At 45.2% G+C, this 17,694-nt stretch overlaps 1 protein-coding gene across 3 annotated transcripts in view; it reads right to left on the bottom strand.

The window, feature by feature from the left end:
- The window catches only part of STK35 (serine/threonine kinase 35), an 83,083-nt gene extending 66,821 nt beyond the window's left edge, over window positions 1-16,262 (bottom strand). For 2 of the 3 annotated variants that reach the window (XR_004668244.3, XM_003821279.7), the window contains exons 1-2: window positions 10,000-16,190; window positions 8,810-9,407 (exon numbers count right to left, since the gene is read on the bottom strand). Coding sequence is in view for 2 of the 3 variants with exons in the window: in XM_003821279.7 (XP_003821327.6) it covers window positions 8,810-9,407; window positions 10,000-10,581 (1,180 nt within the window). In the remaining variant the exon portion in view is untranslated. Of the gene's footprint in view, window positions 1-8,809; window positions 9,408-9,999 lie in introns of all 3 variants that reach the window. The other variant, XM_034947331.3, reaches the window with a different exon arrangement.
- Window positions 16,263-17,694: the final 1,432 nt, after the last annotated feature.

Below are 17,694 nucleotides of genomic sequence, written 5' to 3'. Positions count from 1 at the left end.
GAGGCGAGTGGGCACAGGAGCAGGTGGGTGTGCGCCAGGGACACAAGTAGTCTGGGTAATCACAGAAGAGTTTCTGTAGATGTGCCGGAATGAGGCTGGATATCTTCTAAGGTGGATTTAGACTCCAAGAAATGGGAAGTGACTGAAAGTTCTTAATACATTTTATTTATTTACTTATTTTGAAACGGTCTAGCTCTGTTGCCCAGGCCAGAGTGCAGCCAATCACAGCTCACTGCTGCCTCTACCTTCTGGGCTCAAGGGAGCCTCCCGCCTCAGCCTCTCGAATAGAGTAGTGGGGACTACAACCATGCACCACCACGCCCGGCTATTTTTTTCTATTTTTAGTAGAGACAGGGTCTCCTTATGTTGCCCGGGCTGGTCTTGAACTTCTGGGCTCAGGCAATCCTTCCACCTCAGCCTCCTTAAGTACTGGGTAATTATAGGCATGAGCCACCGCGCCTGGCCACTGACGTATTTTAGAGATATGTCGCTTACAGAATCTACAAGTCACCAATTTTAAGGCATACCATTTAAGTAAGCCATATAGGCTGCTGACAATGCTATGGGCACACCATTGACTAAGTCAACCGCTGATTTCAGAGACGTTAAAGTATGAAAGAGCATATCTTGGACAACGAAACAAGTTCCTTATGGAGGCATGAGGGGTTGGCGACGGGAGACAGCCTAGTGGCCGACTGACTTATCAAGAGGCTCTGAAACCTGGTGAAGTGAGGGCTGGCAAGGGAGGAGGTGAGAAGAGGATGTGAAAGGTCTTAGAAGTTTAGGATAAATAAGATTTAATAACTTGTCACATAAGATGGAAAGGAAGAATTCAGAGAGTGCTCTGCCATTCCTCTCTGGTTACTCGAAACTGCTACCTATTCAGACAATAATTACATTTCCTCTCACAGGTGAGGAGACTCAGGAGCAAAAGATTAAGTAACTTGCCTAGTTGAGGGCAGGACCTTGAGTTTCCATAGCCTAGATTCTCAGCAGAAGCACTGTGACTGCCTTAGTGCCTGCAGCAAAATCACACACCTGGATGTGCTAGTTCCCACAGCAGACTCTGATGGGTGCCCCCCAGAGTTTAATGTTCATCCAGTCCCTCGTGATGGTCCAACCACACAACATGCAGATCTGTCTTTCAGCAGAGGACTAATTAGGACTTTGACTTAACGTGCACTTCAGCAATTCAGCAATACATATAGGAAGTCTTAAAAATGCTCGATCCATTTGAAAGAAAAATCCCACTTGAGGAATTCATTCCAAAAGTGTCAAAAACACACAAAACAAGCCTCCCCACCCAACAAAAAAACACACACCAAACACCAGAGACACTCAGAACTGGTATTCCATACAGAGTAAGTCAAAGTGGAGGATTGGAAAACTACTGTCCAAGAATGAGAATGAGTAACAGTTAACTATGGTAATACCAATTGGCTGAAAGTTTTAAAGGACCATATTATACTTCAACAAAAGTTTACTTAAAAAACCAAAAGAGAAAGTCACATAGCATGTACTAAGCAAGTTTTAATGTGAAGGGGGGAAAAGGGCAGAATATTAAAATTATAAAGTTATGTCTTAAGAAAAAGGATGAGGGAACCCCGAAAAATGAAGTTTGAATAAATTATGACTATAGCCATCCCTGTTTAATTAGGAGTTGTACATTAAAATATTTTAGTTAAAGAGCTGGCTCAGCCAAAGATCTGTCCTAAGAAGCTAAAGACACGGACCCATCCTGGCACATCTTCCCAAAGAAATACGAAAATGCGGGCCAAGAATTGGTCCCATTCTCAATGATTTTGTGCTGTTATGTCATTATGAAGAGGCTGGGTACCATAGCAACACCACAGGGTGTGTCCAAAGTACTTCCTAAGATTAACAGACTTGTTCTGTTGGCTGCCAGGGCAAAACACAGTGTCCAAAAGAGGACAAGAGTAAACCCACCGGCCGGACAGGGGCTGTAAAGCCAGCCAGGCCTGCGGTCAACATTCCCTCTACTACCTGCCCCCAATCCCCCAATTACATAGCTATATGATCCTGGGCAAATTTCTTAGGACACTAAGAATCTGTTTAGTTTTTTATAAATTGAGAAGAAACACCTACAGCACTGGACTGCTCTAAGGCTTAACTGTGACATACAGAGCACCTTGAATGGTGCCTGGACACTAGAGCAGACTGCTACTGGGTGTGAATTATGCTAATATCTCTGGACACCACTGGCAGCTGTCCAATACAGTCACAAGGCAGCCTGTCAAGAACATGGACACTGGAAAGAGCATCTGGATGTAAACCTAGGCCCTGACCTTTCTCTAGTGTTGTGCTGGACAAGCAACTTGACCTTGATGGACATTGATGTTCTTGTCTGTAAGAACAAGTTATATAAACACCAACTTTACAGTGGCGATGATTAAATGAGAAAAGGAATATGAAAATACTACGAAATGCTAGCTATTACTACTTGGAACATTACAGGGGTTTGTTAAAATGTAGAATCCACCAGCCAGGCAGAGAGTTGGGGTACCCCTAATCCATGGCAGTCCGGGCTCAAGTATCTCTCTCCATATGCATGGGCCTTGCCACACACCTAAGCCTCAGCTCTTGCCAGGCTTGTTTCTGATTTACCCTTTTACAACTCATCCTTCCTTTCCCCAGATTTAGTCCACATTCCTGGCAGCTGATTCACCCAGAGCACCTCTTACAGGCTGCAGTGAAGTAACATCTATTGTACTGTAACCATCTCTTCCGTTAGACTGGGCACTCACGGTGGAATGAAATCAAGTCTCTGGGTTCCCCACAGTATACCACATGCACACCTAGGTGGTCGATAAGAGGGTGAAATAAATCAAGATAAAAGTCATGAGCTGGAGAGGTGTAAAAAGAGAAAGAACACAGAAAGTAGTAGTAGGGTATGCAGAATATGCAAGTTAAAGACAACTAGGTCAGGATCCAGAATTTAGAAGTCACTAAGGAGGGTTCCTAGCCCTACAGATACCAGCAAAGGCCACATTTGAGGTGAAAATGAGCAGACTACAAGTTCTACTTAGGAAGCACCCCTCGAGAGTTTATACTATAAAAAGCCTTACCCAACGCAACCCCAATTAACCAAAGCTCTCAATTAAGGAAGGGCTGCTTCTGTCTCCTGGGGCTGGTACCTAAAATCCCTAATGCACATAAAAAGTAGTCAGTCAGGAGCAAGAAGTCTGTGTGGTTGCCCCAAGTCATTCAAGAGTAGAGCAGAGAGCAGGTGGGGTCCCTGGCAGCTGAGACACACAGAAAGAACCAACAGAAATCAGCAGTGCCACAAGCACTGATCAATACACAACTAAAAACAAAGAGGAGCCATTAGTTTCTTTCTTTTTTTTTGGAGACAGTCTTGCTCTGTCGCCCAGGCTGGAGTGCATTGATGCGATCTCAGCTCACTGCAGCCTCTGCCTCCCGGGTTCAAGTGATTCTCCTGCTTCAGCCTCTTGAGTAGCTGGGACTACAGGCGCCCGCCACCACGCCCAGCTAATTTTTTGTATTTTTAGTAGAGACAGGGTTTCACCACTTTGGCCAGGCTGGTCTCCACCTTCTGACCTGAGGTGATCCGCCCACCTCGGCCTCCCAAAGTGTTGGGATTACAGGTGTGAGCCACCGCACACGGCCTGAGCCATTAGTTTCTGAGTAAAATATGATTATGCCCATTTTACAACCAAGAAAAACAGAAGAACCTAGAACTTAAGCTACCTGTCCCAGCAGTACCCCACAGCAGTTAAGAAAGCATACTCAAGTTTGAATGTCTGGCCTTGAATCCTGACTTGGTTACTTGCTTAGCTGTTTTACATTGGGCAATTTCACTAACCTGGGTACCTCAGTTGCCTCACCTATAAAATGAAGATAATCACGGTACTGACTTCACCTGATACATAGCAACCTGCAAGTTTCAGCTCTTACTTACAGGGTGAAACTGGGATTAAAACCTTCTGACTCTGAGTCTAGCATTTTATTGTATTGTGTTAACTTATATTTCCCCAATGCCAGCCAGCTCTCTGCCTCTTGACCTGGCAGCTCTCTAAACTCTGAGACCCAAGCCACAGAAGAGGATTCAGAGTTGCTTTTCCAAGGGCTGGGGAGGGAACGGCCTTGCTCTGCTCTGAAGGTTCCCTAGGCACTCGACAAGTTGGGGAAGTCTGCAGGCTGACAACCCATCTGTTGCTAAGACCCTGGTCTATCCTATACTATTATAGTTCCTCCCTCAGCTTCTTCCTTCCCCTGCTTCCCCAATGCCCCTAACTAAACTCCCAGACAACTGTACTATTTTCTAAGATGCTACCACTTGTGACCCTGCATTATGTTCATGTGGGCATGCGTCCTCTGCATGCCTCGTGGAGAAAAACTCTGCATGGCCTCTTATAGTAGCCTGGCTCAAAGCCACTTGGTGTGCAGGCAAGATTACTTTCCAAGGCCTCGGTTCCCAGCCACCTAAAGGCATCGACATCAAACAATTGGTAAAGAACAATTAGTGTCTTATCAAGTTGAGTGTAAGCTAGGCTCCCGGCTCTCCCAAACTTCTAACTATTCTGTTATATGAGTCTTGAGAGTTTGTCCTGGATTAGTGTCTGTGAGTGTGTCCTCACTTGCTATTTGTCAGAAGAATCAGTGTGTGCCTTAGACAAAGCAACTGAATTTCTGACTGACAATGACTCAGGCTTGCCTGCTGTCTAAGTGGCAGTAATCTTGAACTTTGTTTTAGGCACATTCAGGACAGGCATTCTCGCAATGGAAAACAAGGGGATAAAAGCAAACTGTTGATGCCTTCACCCCCCCAACCTTTATGTGAGAAGTATTTCAAAGTTAAAAACATAGGCACCAACCCTTCAACCAAACAATTTACAGGATTGTAAACGTGGTTTTAAAAAGCCTGGGAGGCTGGTTTGAGTGCTATCACTAAACCAAAAGGGATAAAAGTTTTGTCCCTTTTCTGGGCTTCAGTTTCCTTCCTTGTGAAACAGGCAGCCAGGTCACACATCTAAGACCTCTTTCTATTCCTCCGAAGCTTCTGCTGTCTTAATGCTTCTGGGCAGGACGTGTTTGGTCTGTGCACAGAATGGAAGGAGACAATGCATTTAAGGCTATCAAACAAAATGGGGTAAGACCAAGAACAGCATTTCAAGACATTTCTCTTTTCGATACTGGATTATTTTACTGGCCAAATAGTGAAACGGACTCCCTTTGTCTCTTCGCCTATCCACAGTCCTAGGCACCCTACTTTCAAGCCCACCTTCTCCCTAACTCCTGATTCTCTTTCCTCTTAATTCTTGTGCAAAGCCCTTGCTTATGAGTTGACTAGTCATTTCCTCCAGTGATCTTGAATAGCATTTAAATCTTCTTCCAGTTCTCAAACTTTTCAAATGTAAGTTCCATTGGGGCAAGGGGTGGTGTGTTTTGCTTTGCTTTTTTTCTTTCCCTTCAAATACCACAGTAGGGACTCAGCATTAGGTTTAGTTGAGACTTCAAGGCAGATTCACACTTTTTGGCCTGTTCAAAATCATTCTGAGTTTTAGGAGGCAGGGCCAAGGGTGACTGTAAAGGACTTTTCTATTTAATGAGAGAGCTGAACCAGGTTATCTCTAGGATTCCTTCCAGCTTTTTAACATTACTGGGTGGTATTTGCATGCTGTAAAGCCAAGGCCCCAGGACAGATCAAGACTCCTAAATTTTGGAATCCAGAATAAGCAAAGTTTAACTTGGAGTAATTTTGGTCCTGTTCTCTATTTTAAGAAGCAAAAATGATTACCTATTTACTACTTGAAAAATCAACACACTGCAAGTCAGCTTGAATGTCATTTTCATAAGCAGAAACAACACATATTTTCTTCACTGCTCTGTCTCTGAGCCCTGAACACCGTAGAGGTTCAAATATTTTTTTTTTTTTTTTTTTGAGACGGAGTCTCGCTCTGTCGCCCAGGCTGGAGTGCAGTGGCGCGATCTCGGCTCACTGCAAGCTCCGCCTCCCGGGTTCACGCCATTCTCCTGCCTCAGCCTCCCGAGTAGCTGGGACTACAGGCGCCCGCTACCACGCCCGGCTAATTTTTTGTATTTTTAGTAGAGACGGGGTTTCACCGTGTTAGCCAGGATGGTCTCCATCTCCTGACCTCGTGATCCGCCCGCCTCGGCCTCCCAAAGTGCTGGGATTACAGGCGTGAGCCACTGCGCCCGGCCTCAAATATTTTAAAGACTCCAAACAACTGAAAGGGACAAATCCAATCCAGTGTACAGCCTAAAGCAAAAGATTTCATTTTTCTAGGTCCCAGTTTTAGTTCACAAAGGGAGGATGAAAACACCAGTGTTTCTGTCAACTTGGTGTGCCTGACAACACAGAAAACAAGGTGTGTTCTATGATGAAACAAGTTTGGGAAACTTGAGCAAGAACAATGTGAATCTTGAAGGGGGTGAGGGCAGAAGAGTACAGAACATGGTGTGAACTTATATAAGGCAGTGAATTCCTCCCTATGTGGAGCACTTGCTGACATTAACAGTTTGCACAGTGACCCTATGTACCTAATGTCATAGGTACATACCCACTATCTTACAATAACGGAATGCTCCTCACAGGGTTCAAACAATTTGCTCCATGTTTTGTGCAGTCAGTCCTGGGATGAGCCAGAGGGTCTAACCCCAAAGTCCATGGTACTAACCACTATGCTATGCTGCCATGGGGTCACTTTGGAATTTTGACAAATTCTTCAGGTGAGGAAAGTCCACATAGTATTTATATGTTGAGAGAGTAAGCAAAAGCTTCAAGCTGAGGTTGAAGGTTCGAGACTGGCGTCGATGAACTGAGGACACAAGGAATAAACATTTGGCAAATTCCCACATCCCAAGGCAACCTTGTAGTAGGAAGTCCAGACCATTCATTGGCAGTAAAGGAGAAGACTAAGAGAAGTCTGAGAATAGAAAGACTTCAAAATAAGTGATGCGCTCCTAGAATATAGGTAAGATAAACGAATCCCCTAGGGGGCCTTTTTTTTTTTTTTGAGACAGGGTCTTGCTCAGTCGCCCAGGTTATAGTGCCATTGCATGATAACGGCTCACTGTAGCCTCAACCTCCCAGGCTCAACTGATCCTCCTGCCTCTGCCTCTCAAGTAGCTGGGACTATAAGCCTGTGCCATCAGGTCCGGCTATCTTTTTTTCTATTTTTTGTGGAGACCAGGGTCTCACTTTGTTGCCCAGGCTGTTCCCAAACTCCTGGGCTCAAGCCATCCTCCCACCTCAGCCTCCCAAAGTGCTGGGATTACAGTCGTGAGCCATTGTGCCCTGCTGGAAGTCTTTTCAAAACAAAAACACTCACCCTGGGGAGAGGGTAGGCTTCTCAGAATGGATGGGGCACGGATGGACTTTATAAAGTTAGACATCTAATTAAAGGACTCTAGGTGATATTGATTCATGTTTCCAACTCCACTGTCAAACAACTGACTTGCAATGGGACAAAGCGTTCTCTTGGGAAAGACTTGGGGGATCTTTAAGTTGTGCAAAAGTAACAAGATTTTGGGAAACCACCCCCTCCAAACTCACCCCAAATCCTACCCACTCTTAAAAAGTTCATCCTCAGGGTACAGAGAACAGCACTACGCCTTTGAAAGCATCCAGGCCTTGAATCAAGACAGATCTGGGATCCCCGTCACTTAAGCTCTGAGAAATGTAAGGAAACCAGGAGCACAGTCTAACTTCCCTTTCAAGCGGATTAACCCTGATCAAGTTATTTGTTCACTTCTAAGCCTTAGTTTATTTATAGAAAAAGGATAGAATTTACTTTTCAAGTTATTACCTAAAAATTACTTCAGCACTGAGACCACAGCTGGGACTCGGATTAGTAAACTTTCTTCCCCTGGATCCTCCTGCCTCAGAAAGTCTCCTCAAACTTTCTACCGCCTCTCTCCTCTCCGAGCAGACACTTAGCTACTGGTAGTATGAAAAAGGCTTGTGAGTACTGAGTAGTTAGGATGAATACATTCCCTAACTGCAGTTAAAACCCGGAAACTAAGATAATTAGTTCCTCCAGGACTGCAAGACCTCTTGACTCAATGTACCCCATTTTCCTTTTAAGTAAAACCATTTCCCAGCCAGCCTCTGAGGTTAAGAAAAAGATTAAGAATGTAAAACGGAGAGAAAAGATGCTGGATGCTTTGTTATGTGACGGCTCTCAGGCCACCTGTGAGGGTTGTCAGCCTGCATCCCTCAGAGGACCAAGCCAGAAGACCGTCAGTTTGCTTGGCTGCCTGGGATGAAGGGCTGGGGGCCTCAAAGGAAAAGGCAGACGAGGAAGCCACAGGAGTTTGGGGGTTGGAGCTGGAGGGTGTCAGGAAACTCGGAACCAGACAGGGAGAGGGTGTGGGTGGGTCCAGGAAAGTTTTTTCTTTTTGTTTGTTTTGGGAGGGAAAGAGAGAGGCCCTCGGGGGTGAGGAGGCTCCGCAGTTCTGCTACTAACTGAACCCAACCCCTCCTCCACTCCCCCAACCGATCTTAAAAATAGAAGACGTTTAATAACCATAGCTCACAATTATTGAGCACTTATTAAGTTAATGGTTAGCACTTCAACGAGCTCTTGTTATGGAAATACCAACCAACTTTAGGCCCAGGGACTGATCTTGGGACCTGAGAAGAGAGGGCCGAATGCCTGGGCCCAGGAAAGGAGGGTGTGTCAGGGCACAGGGTGACAGGGACCAGGTCTGAGGCCTAGGAAGGTCAGGAACGGTGTGGGCCAAGCCGTCCGGAGAGCAGGGGGTCCAGGCCCTGCGTGGGTGGAAAGGCCCGCGGTGCTCCTACCTTTCAGTGAGGTCTCCACCAGGCGCAGGTAAAGCTGCGAGCTCTTGTTGCCGTGACTCATGCGCTGGGCTAGCCCATTGCGCTGCAGGACGCACTCCTCAAACTGCACGACGTTCTGGTGGCGCCGCTTGAGGCTGGTGAGGGCCCAGAATTCAGCCAGCGCCAGCTCCACGTTCTCGGGGGCGTCGCAGCGGATCTTCTTGACCGCCACCCGGGCCCCGCTGCGCCCGGCCACTGCCTCATAAACCACGCCGTAGCTGCCGCGCCCGATCTCCGCCAACAGGCTGTAACGCGGCCGCGCGGACCCGCCACCGCCCTCAGGCCGTCGCCGCGCCAGGAAGGCCTCGCCCGGGGCCTCGGCCGCCACCGGATCCATGGCCTGGGCCGCCGCCGCCGGCCTCAGCTTCGTGCTGGGCGCCCGCGGCACTGGGCTTCGCCTTTTCCGCTCCGGGCTTTGTGTACCTCTGCGGGCGCCGTCCTTCCCCGTTTCCATGGCTGCGGGCGGCGGGGGGAGCAGCAACGGCGCTGCCCGGGCCCCCCCTGCCTCATCCCTCCGTCCGGCCCTGGGACGCGGAGGAGCCGGACCTTGGATTGTGACCTGCGGGCGAAAGAATCGGTTAAACGGCCAGGCCGAGGCGGGGAGGCCAGGAGCGTAGGCCGCGGGGCGCCCCACCTCCTCCTCCCCCGGCCGCCGCGGCCCCTTTAAGACGGAAGCCACCGCCGCTGATTGAACGGGGGAGGGGAGGGGAAAGCGGGAAAGACCGAACCACTGGGCAGCGGCTCAGAGGGGGAACCGGAAAGAAAAGCACAAACTCTCCGCTCTCTCTGTTAGCTTGTCATGTAGCGATAGGAAAAAGAAGAGCCAGCAAGCTTCACGCCTTCTGAAAACCGCTTAGAGACGCGATTTGGCCGGCGGAAATATTTTTCTTTGCTTGGCCCCCTCTGTGACGCTCCTCCCCGCGCCCCGCCTTGTGTTCGCCCGGGTGTAAACAGTCCATTGAATTAAGCCCTAGCGGAGCCCAGCGGACCGACCCAAGTCCCCGAGGGCGACGGGTAGAGGGGATTGGCTGAAAAGTTCGGCTTCTCGGAGTGCGACTGGCCGAGGACCCGATTTCCCTTCCCAAGCGCGGAGGCAGTGGCAGTAACTCCAGCCTCGGCGCTGGCCTTCAGTCCTCGAACGGCGCCCTTACCTGGCCCGCGCACCTCCACTTCCGGGCGGCCCGTTTCCCCCCTGGAGCCCCTGCCTGGGGATGGTCCGCTCCGGGCCCGGGCTGCCTCCGGGACCGAGCAGCGCGGGAGGTGGTGGCCCGAGCCCGGCGTGTAGCGGATCCTTCTGCTGCCGCGGCGCTCGCTGGGGAAGCCTGGGCTCCTAGGCTCTCGTGGCTTTCCACGTGTTCGCGCCAGCTGAGCCCTTTACATAACCTCTTTACATAAGCTGCACCTCCCGCCGGCGCCCGGGCCAGCGGAGACTCCTGGTGGCCCATCCCCCGGGACGCCAGCCGAGTGAGCCCTGCACCGCCCGGTCCTGCAAAGGTCGACGGAGCAGCCGCAGCCGAGCGCACCGGCACGCCTTGCCGGGACCCAATCACTGGCGAGAACACCCAGCCAACAAAAAATAGGCGCGAAATTCCCGTGATCCGCGGCGGGCTCCGGCTCTCCGCAGCGGCCCGCGCATCACTATCCCTTTTCGCCTGATCTGCGTGAAGACCAACCGTCCGCAGTAGGCGCCTAATAAATACCGACTGGGTGATTGTCTTGGTCGTTTGCTTCATAGCTCTGTCCTGGGAACCTCAGGAACTGGGTTGGAATCCCGACCTTCCCTTCTACCAGCCCAGTGATCTTGTGCAAATCATTGACCCACCCTGAGCATCCGTTTATCCAATGATCCTCTGCAAAATGGATAGAATGGGCTTTAATTCCCAGGAATGATAGACCCAAATGAAATACCTAGATGGAGGCTAATTGGGTGTGGGGCTGAGCGTTAGTACTCAAAGCTCCCATTTAGGCACAGATTTTTGAATATTTTGTTCTGTATTTTGTATTCCAATGTAGGCCTAGTGGGTGCCCAGTGTTTGTTAACTGAATCTACAGATGTTTATTGAACACCCGTAATGTGCTAGGCACCATTCCAAGTCGCTGGGGAAAGAGCAATAGACAAGGCAGTTTCTGCCTTGGTTGAGGTTCTGTGCCACTGCAGGAGACAAACCACATGGGTGGCCTTGGGCAAGTTAATCAACCTTCTTGTGTGTTTGTTCGTTACCTGTAAGAAGATTCACAGAGGTTATACAGGTAAAGCACTTAGGACAGCCTTGCACACAATGTTAAGTATTATTAAATAAATGCACAGGATAATTTTTGCCAGTGGTAAGTGTGATGGAGAAAAAGAATGAGCTAAAGAGTGCTCACTGGGTACAGGCCATTTCTGATAATGTATTTGGTCGCTGAAAACCTCAACTTTTTGTGATTAAATTTCAAATTTACACATAAATTTCAAGAATCGTAAAGATCATATACTTTTCCACTAGAATAACAAATTGTTATATTTTGCTGCATATCCATATCCTCTCGTGTATGTGTATATATACACACAAATACATATTGTGTGTGGATATCTATATGGTATATACCCCAAAAGAAAGGAAATCAGTATACGGTATATAGATATTCACACACACACACACATATAATGTATATATTCTTTTTTACTACATCATTTTAGAGTTTCCAACATCAAACTCCTTTATCCTAAATATGTGTGTGTGTTTCCTTAAAAAAAAGACATTATCTGGCATAATCTCAGTACAGTGGTCAAAAATCAGGAATCTTTAACAATGATACAATTGTTTTATTTAATACACTCCATCCATATTTAAATTTTGCTAATGGTCCCAATAATGTCCTTTATAGCTATTCCCCAGGATCCAATTCAGGATCACATGTTGCACTGAGTTGTCATGCCTCTTTAGTTTCCTTTAATCTGGAAGGGCAGTTAGTTATCCAGCCTTTCTTTGTCTTTCATGACCTTGACATTTTTGAAGAATACTGGCGAGTTATATTGTGGAATGTCCCTAAATTTTTATTCATCTGATGTTTTCTTATTAGTTTCAGAGTATCCATTTTTCTCTCCTCCCCCACCCCCCACCAACCCATCCCTTGCTATTCTGAGAGGGTATGCATTTTTTGGCAGGACTACTGCTGAAAAAAGTTGCCTCCTCAGGGCCTTTCATCAGGAGGCACGTGGCATTGTGTTTGTCCCAGTATTCGTGGTGTTAACTTCCATCATTTGGTTGAGGTGGTGTAGGAGTAGTTACACTCCACCATAAAGTTACGATTTTTCCTTCTGTAACTATTAAGTATTCTGTGGGAAGATATTTTGAGACTATTTAAATATCCTGTTCTTTAGACTCTTACCCACTGGTTTCAGAATTCATGGTGATTCTTGCTTGAAACAATTATTACAGTTGCAAAATGGTGATCAGAAGGTCTTTTTAATCATGACCATTAACCATCCCCACCCTCCCCAATCCTCATTCCCCCTCCACCCTTCCCAGCCTCCGGTAACCATTGTTCTACTCTCTATCTCCATGGGTTCAATTGTTCTGATTTTTAGATCCCACAAATAAGTGAACATGCAGTGTTTTTCTTTCTGTGCTTGGCTTGGTTCACTTAACATAGTGATCTCTAGTTCCATCCATGTTATTGCAGATGACTGAATCTCATTCTTTTTAATGGCAGAATAGTACTCCATAGTGTGTAAGTACCACATTTTCTTTATCCATTCATCTGTTGATGGATGCTTAGGTTGCTTCCAGATCTTGGCTATTGTGAACAGAGCTGCAACAAACACAGGAAAATCGAAATACTAATTTCCTTTCTTTTGGGTATATACCCAGCAGTGGGATGGCTGGATCATATGGTAGCTCTATTTTTAGTTTTCTGAGGAACCTCTAAACTGTTCTCCATAGTGTTTGTACTAATTTACATTCCCACCAACAGTATATGTTCTCCACATCCTTGCCAGCATTTGCTATTGCCTGTCTTTCGGATATAAGCCATTTTAACTGGGATGAGATGATACCTCATTGTAGTTTTGATTTGCATTTCTCTGATAATTAACAATGTTGAGCACCTTTTCATATTTCTGTTTGCCATTCGTATGTCTTTTGAGAAATGTCCATTCAAATTTTTTACCCATTTTTAATTGGATTATTAGATTTTTTTCCTATAGAGTTGTTTGAGCTTTTGATGTATTCTGGTTATCAATTCCTTGTCAGATGGATAGTTTGCTAATATTTTCTTCCATTCTGTGGGTTGTCTCTGTTGATGGTTTTCTTTGCTGAGCAGAAGCTTTTTTAACTTGATGTGATCCCATCTGTCCATTTTTGCTTTGGTTGCCTGTGCTTATAGAGTTTTACTCAAGAACTCCTTGCCCGGACTGACGTCTTGGAGAGTTCCCCAATGTTTTCTTATAGTAGTTTCACAGTTTGAGGTCTTAGATTTAATTCTTTAATCCATTTTGAGCTGATTTTTATATATGGCAAGAGATAGGGTTCCAGTGTCATTCTTCTGCATGTGGATATCCAGTTTTCACAGCACCATTTATTTTTATTGAAGAGATTGTCTTTTCCTCAGTGTATGTTCTTGGTACCTTTGTTGAAAATGAGTTCACTGTAGGTATGTGGATTTGTTTCTGGGTTCTCTGTTCTGTTCATTGGTTTATGTGTCTGCTTTTATTCTGGTACCATGCTGCTTCGGTTACTGTAGTTCTGTAGCATAATTTGAAGATCTGAAGTCAGATAATGTGATTCCTCCAGTTTTGTTCTTTTTGCTTAGGGTAGCTTTGGCTATTCTGGGTCTTTGATGGTTCCATTTAAATTTTAGGATGGTTTTTTTCTATTTCTGTGAAGAATGTCATTGGTATTTTGATAGGGATTGCATTGACTCTTTAGATTGCTTTGGGTAGTATGGACATTTTAACCAACGTTGATTCTTCGTATCCATGAACATGAAATATCTTTCCATTTTTTGTGTGTCCTCTTCAATTTCTTTAATCAGTGTTTTATAGTTTTCATTATAGAGATCTTTCATTTCTTTAAATTAATTCCTAGGTATTTTTATTTATGGCTATTGTAAATGGGATTAGTTTTTAAATTTCTTTTTCAGATTGTTCACTGTTGACATATAGAAATGCTACTGATTTTTGTATGTTGATTTTGTATCCTGCAACTGTACGGAATTTGTTTATCAGTTCTAACAGTTTTCTGGTGGAGTCTTTAGGTTTTTCCAAATATAAGATATAATATGCAAACAAGGATAATTTGACTTTTTCCTTTCCTATTTGGATGCCCTTTATTTCTTTCTCTTGCCTGATTGCTCTAGCTAGTACTTCTAGTACTGTGTTGAATAACAGTGGTGAAAGTGGGCATCCTTGTTGTATTCCAGATCTTAAAGGCTTTCAGTTTTTCCCCATTCAGTATGGTACTAGCTGTGGGTTTGTCATATATGGCTTTTATTATGTGGGGGTATTTTCCTTCTATTCCCAGTTTTTTTTAGGGTTTTTATCATGAAACCATGTTGAATTTTATCAAATGCTTTTTCAGCATCAATTGAAATGATAGTATGGTTTTTGTCCTTCATTCTGACAGCCTTATTTTATCTTAATTACCTCTTTAAAGACCTTATCTTCAAATATAGGCACATTCTAAGGTACTGGGAATTATAACTTCAACATGAATTTGGAGTGAGGAGGGACACAATTCAGTCCATAATAGCCTCTTTGGCATTTGGCATTTGAATTGAAACCTGAATGTCAAGAACCCAGCTCTGAAACCGAATGGGAAGTCATTCCAAGAAGAAAGAAGAACAAGTACAAAAGCCATGAGATGGATACAAGCTTGTGAAACCAGCCATGTGGTAAGATTTTAAAATGGTACAACCACTTTGGGGAAAAAAAAAAAAAACCAGTTTGGCAGTTTCTTATAAAGTTAAATATATGTCTACCCTGTGGCCCAGCAATTCCATGGGTCTCAGGTAAATGAAAACTTCTGTTAATAAAGCAACTTGTATAGGAATTCACAGTGGCTTTTCCCATAAGAATTCCAAACTGGAAAATGCTGCAGTGTTCAGCAATAAATGAATGGATAAACAAATTGTGGTATTCCCATACAATGAAATGTTGCTGAGGGTGTGTTGATGGGGGGAGGAATAAAGTATTGATACAACAGCATGTATGAATCAAAATAATTATGCTGAGTGAGAGGCCAGGCACAAGAGAGTACCTGCTAGATGATTCTATATACAATTCTTAACAATACAAACTAATTTGTAGTGACAGAAAGCAGATCAGTTGGGGTAGGAAGGGTGGATAGAAAACAAAAGGACATAAAACTTTTTGGGGTGATGGGTTATCTAGACTGTAGTAATAGTTTCAAGATAGGAATATATTAAAACACTTCAAATTGTACCCTTTAAATTAGGTGTATTTATGTAAATCAGTTTTACAACTTAATAAAGCTATAAAAAAATTGGAAAAGAACACATACTATAATTCCATTAATATAAAGTCAAGCAACAATAGTCTAGAGTGGCAGAAATCGTATCAGTGGTTGTTTTTCAGGTGGGAATTGATTGCTGAGGGCCACAGGGGAATTTTCTGGGTGATGGAATTTTATTGTGTGTAAATTGTACCACGACAAAGTTGAATTAAAACATAAAAAAAAAAAAAAAGCCAAAACCCTGTAGCTGCAAACACTTGTGTCTTTACTTAGAAGTTTCTAAGGACAGAAGGCTGCATTGTGTGGCCCTGGCCCCATTCCTGTATCACTGGCTTCGTAGGTTTAGCACAGCCAGCAGTGTCTTTCCTCCTGGCTAGTTTTCCTACCTGATTTTGTTTTGTTTTATTTTCTAATACACATATACATGTTTTTATTTTGTTTTTAGGCATCTTACCTATTTATCCATCTATTTGAGAGAGGGTCTTGCTCTGTTGCCCAAGCTGGAGTGCAGTGGCATGATCATGGCACACTGCAGCCTTGACCTCCTGGGCTCAAGTGATCCTCCCACCTCAGCCTCCTGAGTAGCTGGGACTGTGGGCACATGCCACTAGGATTTTACCATGTTGCCCAGGCTGGTCTCGAACTCCTGGCTCAGCCATTCTCCCACCTTGGCCTCCCAGAGTGCTGGGATTACAGGCATGAGCCACTGCACCCGGCCTATTTACTTTTTATAATTCCAGCTTGTTTTTTTAGATTTTGGGGTACCTGTGCAGGTTTGTTACATGCATATATTGTATGATGCTAAGGTTTGGGATACAGTTGAGCCCATCGTCCAGGTAATGAGCATAGTAACCAGTAGCTTTTCCACCCTTGCCCTTCCCTCCCCACCCTAGTAATACACAGTGTCTATTCCTGTCTTTATGTCCATGAGCACCCATTGTTTACTCCCACATATAAGTGAGAACATGCAGTATTTGGTTTTTGGTTTTCTGTTCCTGAGTTAATTTGCTTAGGATAATGGCCTCCAGCTGCATCCCCCACCTGAATTTTGAGAGAGATTGAATATGAAGTTCTGGGAGGACCACAAGGAGTGTGAATCCTTTTATATGCTGTTAAGAGGGCTGGACTGCTTGATAAATCATTGATGGCTTGACCAAATTTTTAGTTTTTGTTTTTGTCTTGCTTAACTTATGGAAGTAACCTATACTTTACTGTTAGGACTAATAGCCAACATTTACTAAAGTTTTCTATCTGCCAGGCACAGGGATTAACAAAGAATTATGACAATTCCATGAGGTAGTGACTTTCATTAGCCCCATTTTACAGATGAAGAAACCGAATGTGAAGCTGGCACAGCTGGGTTTCAAACTGAGGCCCCAGACACTCCACACCTCTTTATCGCACTCAGCCCCTCCCCAGGCTAAGCAGTGTAAACATTACAGCGAGCCCTCTTCTACATCTTTCTTGTTGACAAACATGCCTGCCTCAGTATCCCTGGAACCTCAGACAGTACCAAACATCTGACTGAGCTCAATATTTAGTGATAGAAGAAATGTAGAAGAGAAGAGCAGCAGTGAGGTTTTTTGTTTGTTTTTTTAAATGGAGTCTCACTCTGTTGTCCAGGCTGGGGTGCAGTGGCGTGATCTCGGCTCACTGCAACCTCTACCTCCTGGATTCAAAGGATTCTCCTCCTCAGCCTCCCGCGTAGCTGGGATTACTGACACCTGCCACCACACCTGGCTAATTTTGTGTGTGTGTGTGTTTTAGTAGAGATGGGGTTTCATCATATTGGCCAGGCTGGCCTCGAACTCCTGACCTCAAGTGATCCATCCACCTTGACCTCCCAAAGTGCTGAGATTTCAGGCGTGAGCCACCGTAACCGACCAAGCAGTGAGGTTTTCAGCCCTTCCAGCAGGCCAGGGATGCGGAAGGAAGTCCTTCCTCTGCTGAGCACAGAGAGCTGCATGGAATGTCACATCATTGGTTGTGCTCTCTACACTCAAGGAGTTGCTGACACTGGCTGAATAAAGCAATGGCTACACTTTTACTGTAAGAAAAGTCATTCATTTAACATTTTTTGAACCCTTACTCCTCTATGTGCAAGGCAGTTTGGGAGCTGATGTATGGGGATGAGCAGGAGAAAACTCAGTGTCTGCCTTGGAGGGACTGACATAGACAATATGACAGTGCAGTTATGCAGTCCCACATCACAGTAGACCCATTAGGGACCAGAAAGTAAGCAAAAGATAGCAAGGGATGGAGGCTGGGCATGGTGACTCATGCCTGTAATCCCAGCACTTTGGGAGGCCGAGGCAGGCGGATCACCTGAGGTCAGGAGTTCGAGACCAGCCTGACCAACATGGAGAAACCCCGTCTCTACTAAAAATACAA

This window comes from Pan paniscus, chromosome 21 (assembly GCF_029289425.2).
Source record: "Pan paniscus chromosome 21, NHGRI_mPanPan1-v2.0_pri, whole genome shotgun sequence".
Taxonomy (NCBI): domain Eukaryota; kingdom Metazoa; phylum Chordata; class Mammalia; order Primates; family Hominidae; genus Pan; species Pan paniscus.
The sequence above is the reverse complement of the archived record's forward strand: the minus strand, read 5'-3'. Positions and strand labels throughout refer to the sequence as shown.